The 12,904-nt window shown below is 39.7% G+C and overlaps 1 protein-coding gene across 1 annotated transcript; it reads left to right on the top strand.

The window, feature by feature from the left end:
- LOC109820941 (probable linoleate 9S-lipoxygenase 5) lies at window positions 230-6,844 on the top strand. The gene is made up of 8 exons (XM_020387138.1): window positions 230-561; window positions 3,315-3,615; window positions 4,241-4,484; window positions 5,133-5,471; window positions 5,693-5,778; window positions 5,864-5,971; window positions 6,061-6,365; window positions 6,450-6,844. Exons 1-8 carry the CDS (start codon window positions 365-367, stop codon window positions 6,721-6,723), a joined length of 1,854 nt encoding a protein of 617 aa, XP_020242727.1. The 5' UTR covers window positions 230-364; the 3' UTR covers window positions 6,724-6,844.

Raw genomic sequence — 12,904 nt, 5'->3', positions numbered from 1 at the left:
TCACCTTGAGACTGTAAACTAACTCTCGGGTCAATTATTATGACGTTCCCCCTCTGCACAAGCCTCAACGTACCCCAGTCAATAGTTACTGGTTAGCTTCCTTAAATAATGTTACGTACTAAACATAAATATGTAGCCCAAAAAAAAAAAAAGAAAAAAGAAAGAAAAACCCCAACCCAACCCAAACCCAAAAAAAAAAAAAAAAATCCTCTATGTCTTTGTACCTCTATAAATAACCTCATAACTTATCTTCAGTACACATCATCCGTTTCATTTTCCTCTCCACTTTTCTCCTTCTCCCACAAAAGAGTAAAGAAGAAACTCATATTCTGCAAATTAATTTGAAGGCAAATAACAAAGAAAGATGTCGTTCTTTCGCTATATACTTGATGCAATATCAACCAAGGCTCACAGAGAAGAGCCAAAGAGCAACAAGGTGAAGATCATTGGGACGGTTGTGCTAATGAAGAAAAACGTGCTGGATTTCAATGATTTTCATGCTGCTTTGCTTGATAGACTGCATGAGTTTTTGGGGAAAAAGATCTCATTTGCAAAATTAATGTACTAGGAAACTGCATGCTGACTTACTAATAAAAAAAAGTAGAGATTATAGATCTCAACGTTTATGATTAAGTTAGAAAGAAGAGCAAACCTGATGTGGTCGATTAAATTAATTAATAGAAGAATTTTTCCATTAATTTTGAAAACTATCGATAATGTTTATTCTTTATGAGGGAAAATTTTATTAGGTTCTTAAGTTTTGTATGTTTAAGAAGTTGGCTGTTAAAATTATTATTATTATTATTATTATTATTATTTTGATGGGATAGTGATAGTTATTAATAATATGTTTTTTGGTAGCATAATCAAATATATTATACTATTCAAAATAATGAAAAAGGTTAAATATCCTAAAAAAAACCCTTAAGTTTGGATGATTATCAGATGACCTCATAACTTTCAAGATATTAGAAACCCCTTTAAATTTAGAGACTAACAAAAAACTTTCTTTAACTTTAAGATTTTATTAAAAAACTCCCAACTAGCATGGATTGTAGTTTTCATATGGGTGGATAAAATCATTCATGATGATATTTTCGCTAGTGAAAATTAAGATTCACGTTTTTAAAGGAATTTTCTGAAAAAAAATACTAAGCCAGAGGGGTTCCCTAATAACCCCTAAATTTAAGGGGGTTTCTTGTTACGGGGGCTATCTGATAATGGTCCAAGTAAAATTAGTAAAGGGAAGTTTTCTGATATTTTAATTTAATGATAAAAGAATAGCAATTATAACCTATGTTTTAAGGTTTTCTACGTATTTATTCTGATGACGAATTAAATGCATAGATTTGGGCCCACATGTCCCATTGTCGGATTGTCCATTATCATCTGTGTTCGTTCACACGAATTCGGCCCCATTTTAACACTTTCCCAGTGTTCTAAGCAAGAATGTGTGTTAACATCTAGGATGAGTGAGTCAGCTTTATTAAGGCCTGTTTTATTGGATGAATAAAGGAGAATAAGTTATATAAAATATGGGCTAAATATCAGAAAACTCCTCGCAACTTTAGACGATTATCAGATGACCTCTCATAACTTTTAACATATCAGAACCGCCAAGTTGAGGGATTATTAATTAGAAAACCCCCGTAATTTTAAGATTTTATTAGAAAAACACCTAACAGCATTAATCACAAGTTTTTGCATTGGTGGATAAAATTATGCAAGGTCTGCGGTTCACACTTTTATAGAGAGTTTGGTGATAGCCCCTAAACTTAAAAGGGGTTTACTAATATTATGAAAGTTATGAGAGGTTATCTGATAATCGTCCAAAGTTAAAGAAGGTTTTTTGAGCAATTTCTGTGAAGACTAATGGTTCGTTGCTGATCTATATCGAACATGCTTATTGAAGAAATCAATACGTATATTGAATGACCTTGTTCATATGATATTGTAAGAAAATATTTTTTATGAAAACATTGTCAAATATTGAAACAAATATATATATATATATATATATATATATATATATATATATATAATATATATATATATATATATATATAATATATATATATAATAATTCTTCTAGTATACATTGGCTTACTTCTTGTGCCTTCATAGTGGCTGACATCTCAATAGTTAGTGGAAGTTGATTGAGTAATTATACAATAGCTTGATATGTATCCATTTACCATATTTACTTATATTCGATACATGGGATGGTCATTTGAAAAAAACAATTATGTTTTGGTACCCGTTATATGAGCATTCACATATTTGAATCATACAATAGAAATGCGTCATTTCTAATCACCATCTAATTAAAGAGGATTTAGATCCGCAAATGCAAATATTGTGGTACGGCCCCGCGGGAAAAAAAAAGCGCCGATTCAGCAAACCAATAGCACACATAAGAACCAATAAATAGATCCCAATAGCATAAGCAATACCCAATCACAGTAAGAACACACAATATACGTGGTTCAGCAAATTGCCTACGTCCACGGGGCAAGGAGGGGGGAGTTTTACTATTAGAAATCAAGGGGAATATAATTAGGGTTACAAATCTTACCACAAACCCACAAATAAGCCCTCTTAATTTCTTCAAATGGTTCCAACAATAGAAGCCCCAAATCTCCTCTTTCTTCAGCTCAATATCCTCTCCCTTAAACCCTAAAAATGAGTTAATGGTATATATACAACTCCCAAACGAAACGGGTCTGAAAACCAAACCCAACCCAAATCCGCTTCCGGTCGACCGTGATGTTCCACTGCGCAGATCGCGGTACGACTGCCGTCGACGCCGCATCAACTCCAGAGACTTCCCTAAGTCTCTGGACTTAGGTGCGGTCGACCGCCACGGTCGACCATAATAGCAGAAACTTTTACGGTCGACCGTCACGGTCGACTGCTAAAGATCCAGAGGCACAATGAGGCCTCGTGCACGACTTCGGTCGACTGCCAACCTGTCAAACTGAGTTCCTGAGCCCAAAACTGCTATTCTTGCCTATCCTACAAATATCTCAATATTCAACCCTATATCTCAAGCTTCCTATCTGTGTGGGCTTTCGAAATATGTTGTCTCTGTTAGTCGTGATGTTGGTATGTGTGCTAAGTTGCCAACAGTACAGGCGAAATATACTGTCTTTTGAACTTCAATTTTTTTATTTAATAAATCACTGATCCAAAAACAGCCAAATTTGTCCTATGCAACCACTGCAGTCTTTGGCTTCCACAAATGTCATGCACCACCTTCATTGTTACTATTATTATTATTATTATTATATCTTTTTTCTGTGTTTGTGTGTGTGATTGCAATTAGACAAAGGAAACAGAGGAACAGTTGGAGGCCCAGCATACTTGGAGGAATGGGCTAGCACACTATCATCAATTTCGACTGGCGAGTCGCAATTTAAGGTCACATTTGAGTGGGACAATAGCCAAGGAATACCGGGCGCCGTTATTGTTGAGAATAATCACCATTCAGAGTTCTTTCTAAAGACCTTGACTTTAGAGGGGGTCCCACAAAAGGGCCGGGTCCACTTCGTGTGCAACTCTTGGGTGTACCCGGTTCACAAGTACACGTATGAACGGGTCTTCTTCACTAATGATGTAAGATTTCGTGCATATTTTTAATAGAGATGAGATCATTGCATAGTGTTGGTTAAGTAATCATATTTTTTATAAGAGATCAATGCATGGTATTGGTTTAGTTAGGGTATCTTTGGTATGATAATCATTTCATGCATGATGTTGTTTTAGTCGTGATATGTTTCTTAAGTTTGTTTAAGTAATGGTTGCTTTTATAATTCGGAATTTAGATTAAGCTTAGGGAGTTGGATCACTTTGTACTATATATTCAAGGATTGGATATTAGAAGTCCTGCTTAAAATTTGGACAGAACATCTGTTAGATTACACTTATTATTTGTTTGTTTGTTGTTCATGGGGATCTAAAATTTGGGTTGAACTTAATTTGTGGATGCAATTACGATAAGTATGTGAATTTACTTTCATCAAAACAAAAGGATATATATCGATCTATAGGCTTACAATAGTTTGAAGGTCATGCATGAGCACCAATCCTAAGCATAAACGGATAAACCACAGTAAATAGAACTGTTTTGATGGCAACAGGCATCCGTTAAACATAGTAAATAGCCAGTAGTAGTATAATGTTCACAGTTTTGAAAAGCAATAAGACTGTTTACTATCATTTTTCCTAATTTTGATGGCAGACCTATCTGCCAAGTGAAATGCCAGAAACTTTGAGACAGTACAGAGAAGAGGAGCTACACCGTCTAAGAGGAGACAATGTTACAGGCGAGCTCCAAGAGCACGATCGTGTTTATGGTTATGACTACTACAATGATCTGGGTAATCCTGACAAGGGACCCGCATATGTTCGCCCCGTGCTTGGAGGCTCCAAAGAGTACCCCTATCCTCGTAGGGGACGAACTGGACGTCCTCCTACGAAGAGTGGTAAATTTTCTTGTCAATAACTCCATTTTCTATGATATAGAAAAGATATTTAATTCATATGTGTTTTTGCTAGGACTATCTCACCTTTTTTCGGTTCAATGTATGAGTTTGATCTAGCAAATTCATAATATGAGATGTAATCCTACATTAAAAAACAATTCAATGGAAATTTTATTAATATGGCAGGGCTCATGATTGAAATAGGGGTAATTATTTTGATATCAATTTGAATCCAAGTAGATTAACCTAGAGATGAGGTCATCTCTGTTCATAGACATTTGTACTCCCGACTCTTTTAAAGTCCCTTCCGACTCCAAATTTGTTATGAACAATTGAGGGATATCATTTTGTATTATGACATGCTCCTACTAGTTGAGAGCCTATCTCATGGTCCAAACCCTGATTTATTTCACAACGGTAAGAAAAAGGGTTAATTGTGGATAGACCCCATGTAGTTCTATTGTTGAGGATAGTGCAAGGTGCATATCCACAATTTACCCTAACAAAAAGCTCACTGATTTGAACTTTCGTTACTCTGATATCAACTTAAGTCCCTTTCATAATACCAAAATTTGAAGTTGTCGCGAGAGTCAAGGGTTATAATCTTGTACTTTGCCAATATGTTTGTATTTCGTTGTTTATATTCAGATCCGAAATCAGAGAGTAGACTACCCCTCCTGAGCCTAGACATTTATGTTCCACGAGATGAACGGTTTGGTCATCTTAAGATGTCTGATTTCCTTGCATATGCGCTAAAGTCAGTGACTCAGGCTTTACTCCCCACGTTGAATGCATTGTTCGATGAAACACCAATGGAGTTTGATTCGTTCCAAGACGTGCTTAACCTCTATGAAGGAGGGCTTCAGCTGCCCAAGTCTCCAGTTCTTGACGAGATTAGAAGCAGGACTCCCTTTGAGATGATTAAGGAATTGGTGAGAGCCGATGGTGATTATATACTTAAGCTTCCAGTGCCACAAGTTATCAAAGGTACTGACAATGATCATCATGATTTGCATTCCCTTTTTTGTTACATTATTCGTTTTGTTAAGTAACATAAATATGTCTTCTTTGATAATAATTTTATAGATAGATAGCATCTAGGGCACTATATTATTCAAGGATATGTCATTCCTCGAATATTATGTCAGTTAATATTTTGCTATATAACAAAATCAATCTGATTCTGACAACCTTTTATATGATTTCAGAGAATAAATTTGCTTGGAGGACTGACGAAGAATTTGGACGAGAAATGCTTGCTGGTGTAAACCCTGTAATTCTTACACGCCTTCAGGTAAACTGAAGTTGATGTGTATATTTAAATCTAATCATCTCCTCCTCCACTAAAGTAAATAGGAAAAACTTCTAAAAACTTTCAGGAATTTCCACCAACAAGTAGTCTTGATACAAAACTATATGGAAACCATACTAGCTCCATAACAAAGGACCATATTGAGAAAAACCTAGACGGACTTACAGTCGATCAGGTATTATACCAAAATCCCATGGAACTTTTTAACTTAATAATGCTGATGTGTAAGCTATACCGATGAGACTTTTTTTTTTAATCCTTCAGGCATTGAAGAGCAACAGGCTCTTCATTTTGGACCATCACGACTCCCTTATGCCATACTTGAACCGAGTCAATGCTACTTCTAATAAAATATACGCAACTCGAACTCTCTTATTCCTTAATGATGATAGTACTCTAAAGCCCTTGGCAATCGAGCTAAGCTTACCTCATCCCGAGGGAGAAAAACATGGTGCAGTCAACAGAGTCTTTACACCTTCCGATCATGGAGTCGAAGGATCAATATGGCAGTTGGCCAAGGCCTATGCTACTGTTAATGACTCTGGAGTTCACCAGCTCATCAGCCATTGGTATGTGAAATCAGAAATTTATCAAGATCTATAACTAGAAATGAACGTGTATATGTTTTTTTTTTTATCAAATTGGTGTTGTAGGCTGAACACACATGCAACAATCGAGCCATTTGTGATTGCAACAAATCGGCAATTGAGTGTAGTGCACCCGATATACAGACTTTTGAGCCCACATTTTCGTGATACCATGAATATCAATGCTTTGGCTCGTCAGATTCTCATCAATGCTGATGGAGTTCTTGAGAAGACCGTGTTTCCTGGGAGATTTGCCATGGAGATGTCATCTGCAGTATATAAAAGTTGGAAGTTCACTGAGCAAGGTCTACCAGCTGATCTCCTCAGGAGGTACACGTGAATTACTCACCATATATTTTGTTTTCCGCCTAACGAATTACTATGTGTAGCTTCAACATGTCATAGTACAGTACAGAATTTTCTTTTATATATGTTGATAATAGTGTATTGTAGTGGGTTTTAGTCCCACATTGCTTGGGAGAACAAACCTCACACTCCTCTACTTGTATAAATATATGTGCAGCACTCATATTCAATGTCAATCTAAGGGAAATTTACCTAAGATTCTCTCCTCTCTCTCTTAACTTTAACATGGTATCAGAGCTAGGGCTATTTCCGCTTTCAAGTAAAATTTTTTAACGCTTTTGGCGTTGGCTTTTGCCAAATCTTGGCCTTATTGCATTGCAAGGCCGTTTAATGTTTTTATATTTTTTTATTTTTAATTTTTAATTATTTCGGCGTTCATTATCGCTGCCAGATATTTTGGCCTTGTCGTTTTGCGGCCTCTTAACAGCGTTTTTCGGCGTTCTCGTTTAACCTTCGGTTCTATTTAAACTTCGAGTTCATTCCAACCTTCGGTGTTCTATTTTTAAACGCTTCGGGTTCATTCTAACCTATCGGTTTCTATTTTAAACCGATTCGGTTTTCCATTCTAACCTCGGTTCTATTTTAAACCCTTCGGTTTCATTCTAAACGCTTCGGGTTCTATTTTTAACGGGGCATTGTCGTTTCAAGAACCGCTCTGCTCGTCTCAAATTAACAGGCATGCGTCGTTTCAAGCGTCGTCTGCTCGGCCTCAAAACGAACGACATTAGTAACAGGCAGTCTCCGACATCTTATTACGTCTCAAAGATTGCTGTTAATGGCTCCTTCAGAGAAAGATTCCCAACCACGCGTTTGCCCCTCAATGATCAAGTAGCTGGCAGGGTGGTTCACCCATTGTCACCAATGCCTTGCGTGGTCGCTAGGTATTGCTTGATCATCTCACCAGTACGGGACCAGTTCCACCGTCCATGCAGCACTGTTGCTTCATCCAGTACTATTGCCGCTCTGCAGTGGTTGATGTCGATCTTCAGCAGACTGGCTCTGGTCTCTCTAGTGTCAAGGAGAGTTCAGAGTGGCAATTGCAGGAATTCGTGTTTATGGATTTATCTACTCGCTGTGTTGGGCTCTGGTCGTCACTGTCGGAGAATTGGCTCGCTTCCCCTCTGGCTCAGGCCATGTGGACTCGTCTCACTGAGCGTTTCACTCGGAGTGGCTCGGGTGCAACGGGAGGCATATCGTTCTGGCAGGACGCATTTCTCGTACAACGCAAAGGTAGTTCATCTCTGCAGTCCGCCATTTTTGAGCAAATGCAAGCTTTTTGACCAGAGTTAGCGCTCCCATGCTTCCTGGACGTAAGTCCCACATATGAAGACTGGCTAGCGCTGGTACGAAACGGATGAGGTGCATCAATTGTTTCAGTCCCTGTCCTGAATATTCAGAGCTATGGCTGATCAAACTACTTCACCAGCCTCAATTTCCGACTTTGGCCTCAGTTATTGGGAAGCTCTCACTCTTATGAGACCCGGCACAAGACAGCGACGACTCATTTGTCACAGACACCTCCTACCTCTTGCACTCGAGAACTGTTTTTGTCTGTAACCTGTCACTGCTCACTGTTATGAATTAATACTTCTCGACACAGGCCCCTCTCCACAGGTGACGATCTAAGCTCTCTGCAAATATTGTTAAAAGGAAGGACAGCCAGGCCATTGAAGACACGTGCTTGCCAAGCATGTCATCGCGAGTTACGTTCCTCAGGTAACATGGACGGGTCGCGACCCCGCTCAGTCTCACCCTCTTCGTACACCAGGATTGTTGGCCAATGCTATAACACTTCTACTACTCAGACTCTGACTATCAAGCTATTGAAAAAGTCTTCGCCGTCGAACTTGATGCTATTTCAACATATCAACCTCTACATCCGCACGCCACAACACTCTCTGGTATGCATTTTGCTGGTTCTTCAAGCGCTAATCTTGCAGTCTCTGGTATGTAATGATCTCTGGCTTTTTGACTGGCTGGTTGTTCCTAATTCATATGAGCTTGTAAATGCTCACTTTTATCACTCTGGTCTTTTACTTGGACATGCTCTCTTCGCTCCTATCTACAGAGCAGCTGCTCGGACGAACACATTGTCGCATTATCTCAGTTAATGGCTCTAAGTTACCCCCACAAAATGATCCATCTGGTCGTCCTAACACTGTGGTCCCGTCTATGTGGCTCCACAAGTTGCTTGAATTTAATTCTCTATTAGCGTCTTGTATGCATGGCGCGGCCTGTTGTCTCATTTTCTTCTGAACTTGTATTTGGGTAAGCAGGATCCACAGACAGGGCAAAGACGAGTTGGGGGTCGGTCCGTAGGAGGCCACAACATGTATTTCTGAATATCTTCAACCTTCCAGAGTTCCCATACGTGCCACGTGTCTCGATTTGTTGCTTCTCTTGTTCGTCAAAAAGAAACCTCTACACTCGCTTTCACTGCCAATTTAATGGCATAGACGGACTTGGTCATGTGTGTAATAAAAGGCTGGAGAGTCTATTCAGTCTGGAGTACGTTGGTCCTGGTAGTCACTAGTTCTAGTATTGAGTCATGTGCTGGTTGCAAATTTGCTAAATTCACTGCTTTACCATTTAAAATGATACATCTGTATCGCAGCTTCGCTTATTTGATTTAGTAACATTCTGACTATTTGTATTTGGGGGCCAGGGCTCCATTTGCTTCTTCATCTGGTTACTTATATTATGTTATTTTTATCGACGATATTCTCTCGTTTTACAATGGGTTTACCTACTTAAGAATCGCTCTGACGTACCTTACTGCTTATGCAAGCCTTCAACCTGAAATATATTTTCATCTTCATGGCAATACTCGTATTAAAGTTTTTCGTTTCTGATATGTTTGGCTAAAGAGTACGCTATCCTACTGGCATGCGTCTCTATCATGTCCCTGCTCATGGGACTATCTTTCAACAGTCATGGTACCTACACTCAATAAGCAAAATGGTGTTGCTGGAAGGCGCAAAACATCGCATATCCTCGATACTTGCCCGATCATGCTCAATTTCTTACTGCTGTTCCTCGTGCGTTTCTGGGCTGAGCATATTCTCACGCGGCGACTCATGCCGATTAATATCACTCCATCCTAGCTCTCTTTCCGGTGCTACTCCTATAGTCAGTGTTTATACTGCATCCTCGCCCGTTATGATCTAGTTCGCGTTTTTGGGTTGTTCGATGTTTTGGTTTTTCTGCCATCTCAACGAACGTGATAAATTGTCTCGCCAGAGCAGTTTCTTGTGTTATTTATGGAATTAGTTCAGAACATCGAGGTTATCGTTGTTATGATCCGCGCAACTCGTCGAGTTGCATATATCTCGTCATGTTCAGTTCGAAGAGGATTCTGCCGATATTATTACTAAAGCTTCTGATGACTTTAATTTCCTCCACATCTACCGATCAATGGCTTCCTCGTCCCTGCATCACCCACTTGACAAGCGTCTTCACGATACTCAATTTTCCTTTCGAGATCTCCCCTGACATCTCTCCCTCAGTCCTTCTGTTGACTCTTCCTCACCTGAGTCTTCTCTTACACCATCTAATCCCATATCCTGTGGACACAACCTCACTCCAGAAAATACTGTTGATCTTCATGCACGCTGTGGGCGGCGGGCCAGCATCTCCCGCAGCCTGAGGTTCCATCTATGCTCTTAGTCGAGGCAAACGCACACATGTCATCCTGCCCGGTAATGCTTCTGTTAGCTTCATTATTACCTAATCTTTGCAATAACTTTCTTGCTGGGCCATTCATCCACTATTGTTGAGCCAAAGTCATTCCGCAAGAGGCAGTTCCAAATTCCAGCGAGTGGCGAGCAAGCTAATGGCTGAGGAATTTCAAGCATTTCAGCAAACTCATACGCTGGATATTGTTTCGCCTGTCCTCGCTGTTGATCTCTCTTGTGGCAGTAAATGGGTTATAAGGTCAAGTTTCGTCTGATGGCAGCGCAATTGAGCGTCGAAAAGCTCGTTTAGTGCTAGAGGTTTTACTCAGGCAACAAGGTAATTGATTATGAGGAGACACCTTGCTCAGCTGTTGGCTGCTCAGATGCCCACCTGTGCGTACTCTGCGCATTGCGGTCGCGTGGCTGCTCATCGTTGGCACGCTTTACCAGATGGATGTCAAAATGCTTTTCTCATGGCTCTTTATCAGAGACCGTATATATGCAACCGCCTCCAGGGTCAAATATTCCTCCCGGGAACATGTATGTCTCCTCCGGGGTCGTGGGCTGTTTATGGTCTCAAACAGGCACCCGCGCTTGTTTGAGTGTTTTCGCGATGTGTGCTCAAAGCGGCTTTATAGTAAGTCATCAAGATGCTTCTCTGTTTGTTCGGGCGACTACATCGCGTGGCAAAGGTTTTATTACTCATCTATGTAGATGATATGATCATGTACAGGTGATGATATGATAGGGTATAACAATACGCAAAATCTCAGTTGCAACAAACAGTTCGCACATGAAGGATCTTGGATCTCTTCGGTATTTCGCTTGGTCTAGATAATTTCTCATAGGCCCGCGGGTGTATACTGTCTCCAACAGAAGTATCTCTCAGATATTGCTAGAATCAGCTGAGTTAACTGATAAATACAACTGTCGATACTCCACTCCAAGCAGAATGTCAAACTTTGCTCTACTGACGGTGAGCCTCATATCTGATCCTAACCGATATCGACATCTTGTTGGTCAGTTGTTATTTGTGCATTCTCCTCGACAGAATATGCTCTCATGCTGTTTTGGTATTGTCAGTCAATTGTTAAGTGTCCCACGGTTCTGTACACTATGCTGTCTTATTACGGATTTCTCGGTACTCGGGGTACTAGCACTCGCTCACAATTTTGTTTCTGGGCTAACGATCTAAAAGTTAGAGCTTTGTGCATATTCTGATGCTGATTGGGCTTGGTGATCCAACTAGACTCAGAAAGTCTATCCACAGGTTAATTAGTATTATTTCTTTGTGATTCCCTTATTTCCTGGCGAAGTAAGAAAGCAAGATGTTTATTGGCTCCTTTCCAGGTACATGAGGCAGGAGTATCGTGCAATGTCGCACAACAGCTAAAGAATTATTCATCTTCGTCGGGCCTATCTCTAGTGATTTCGTATTTCTTGTTGAACGACTGCCTACCCTCTATACTGTGATAATAAGATTTCGCATCCAGATTGCTAATGAATCCAGTATTTCATGAAAGGACCAAACATATTGAGATCGACGCTCATTTTGTCGCGTCACCTCCAAGTTATCAAGGACAAGACAATTCTACTTCCTCATGTTTGCATACCCTGACGGAAGGCTTGCAGATATTCTCACAAAGGCCTTACCTGTTGCATCGGTTCCAAGTTTCTTGTACCGACAAACTCACCTTTGTTTGATCCAACATGAATTTGAAGGGGGGCTGTTGATAATAGTGTATGTAGTAGGGTTTTAAGGTCCGCGCACATTGCTTGGGAGAACAAACGCTCACACTCCTCCTACTTGTATAAATATATGTGCAGCACTCAAGTATTCAATTCAAAGGGAAATTTACCTAAGATTCTCTCTCTCTCTCTACTTAACAATATACTATATATAATATATATATATATTATAATATATATATATATGTGTGTGTGTGTGTGTGTGTGTGGTGTGTGTGTGGGTTTCTCACATAAAGTCATTGGTAACTGATTGGTGAATGCACATCATGGATTAGCTTCAGTTATCCAACATACGTATCACGAGCCAGTGTAATACTGCAATTTTACGTATTGTATGCAGGTACTAAATCTAAATGTGTTACTTAAAGAGAAAAAAAAATCTTTGCTTACCAATATAACGCGCATGTCTGACAAGTGACACGTCATCAAAAGAAGTGGGGTCTGGATTAGTCTGGCGCCGTTTCAATCCCTAATCAATTTAGGAATAAACGCGAATTCTTTTTGTGTGTGTGTGTGTGTTGGGGTGGGGTGGGTAGGGGGGTTGGGGGTGGGGGGGGGGAATATGGTAGCTTCTAACCAATTTGAGAAATGAGGCAATGAAGGCTAGGATCAATCTGACTCGATTCGAGTGGTTGCAAAACAACCTTAGGTTTCCAAACATAAAAGCTTGATCGTGACTAAATTTTGATCAGCATGGATGCAAGTGACACATAGAATCAGTTCTCGACACAG

The sequence above is a fragment of the Asparagus officinalis genome, chromosome 8 (assembly GCF_001876935.1).
Source record: "Asparagus officinalis chromosome 8, Aspof.V1, whole genome shotgun sequence".
Taxonomy (NCBI): domain Eukaryota; kingdom Viridiplantae; phylum Streptophyta; class Magnoliopsida; order Asparagales; family Asparagaceae; genus Asparagus; species Asparagus officinalis.
Note: the sequence above shows the minus strand (reverse complement) of the source record. Positions and strands in the feature narration are given on the sequence as shown.

Excerpts from the sequence above, each read along its gene's own strand:
- LOC109820941 (XM_020387138.1), top strand. The coding sequence starts at position 365 with ATGTCGTTCTTTCGCTATATACTTGATGCAATATCAACCAAGGCTCAC. Across the intron at positions 562-3,314 it reads ATCTCATTTGCAAAATTAAT|ATTGCAATTAGACAAAGGAA; the intron begins GTACTAGGAAAC and ends TTTGTGTGTGTG. Across the intron at positions 5,472-5,692 it reads AGTGCCACAAGTTATCAAAG|AGAATAAATTTGCTTGGAGG; the intron begins GTACTGACAATG and ends ATATGATTTCAG.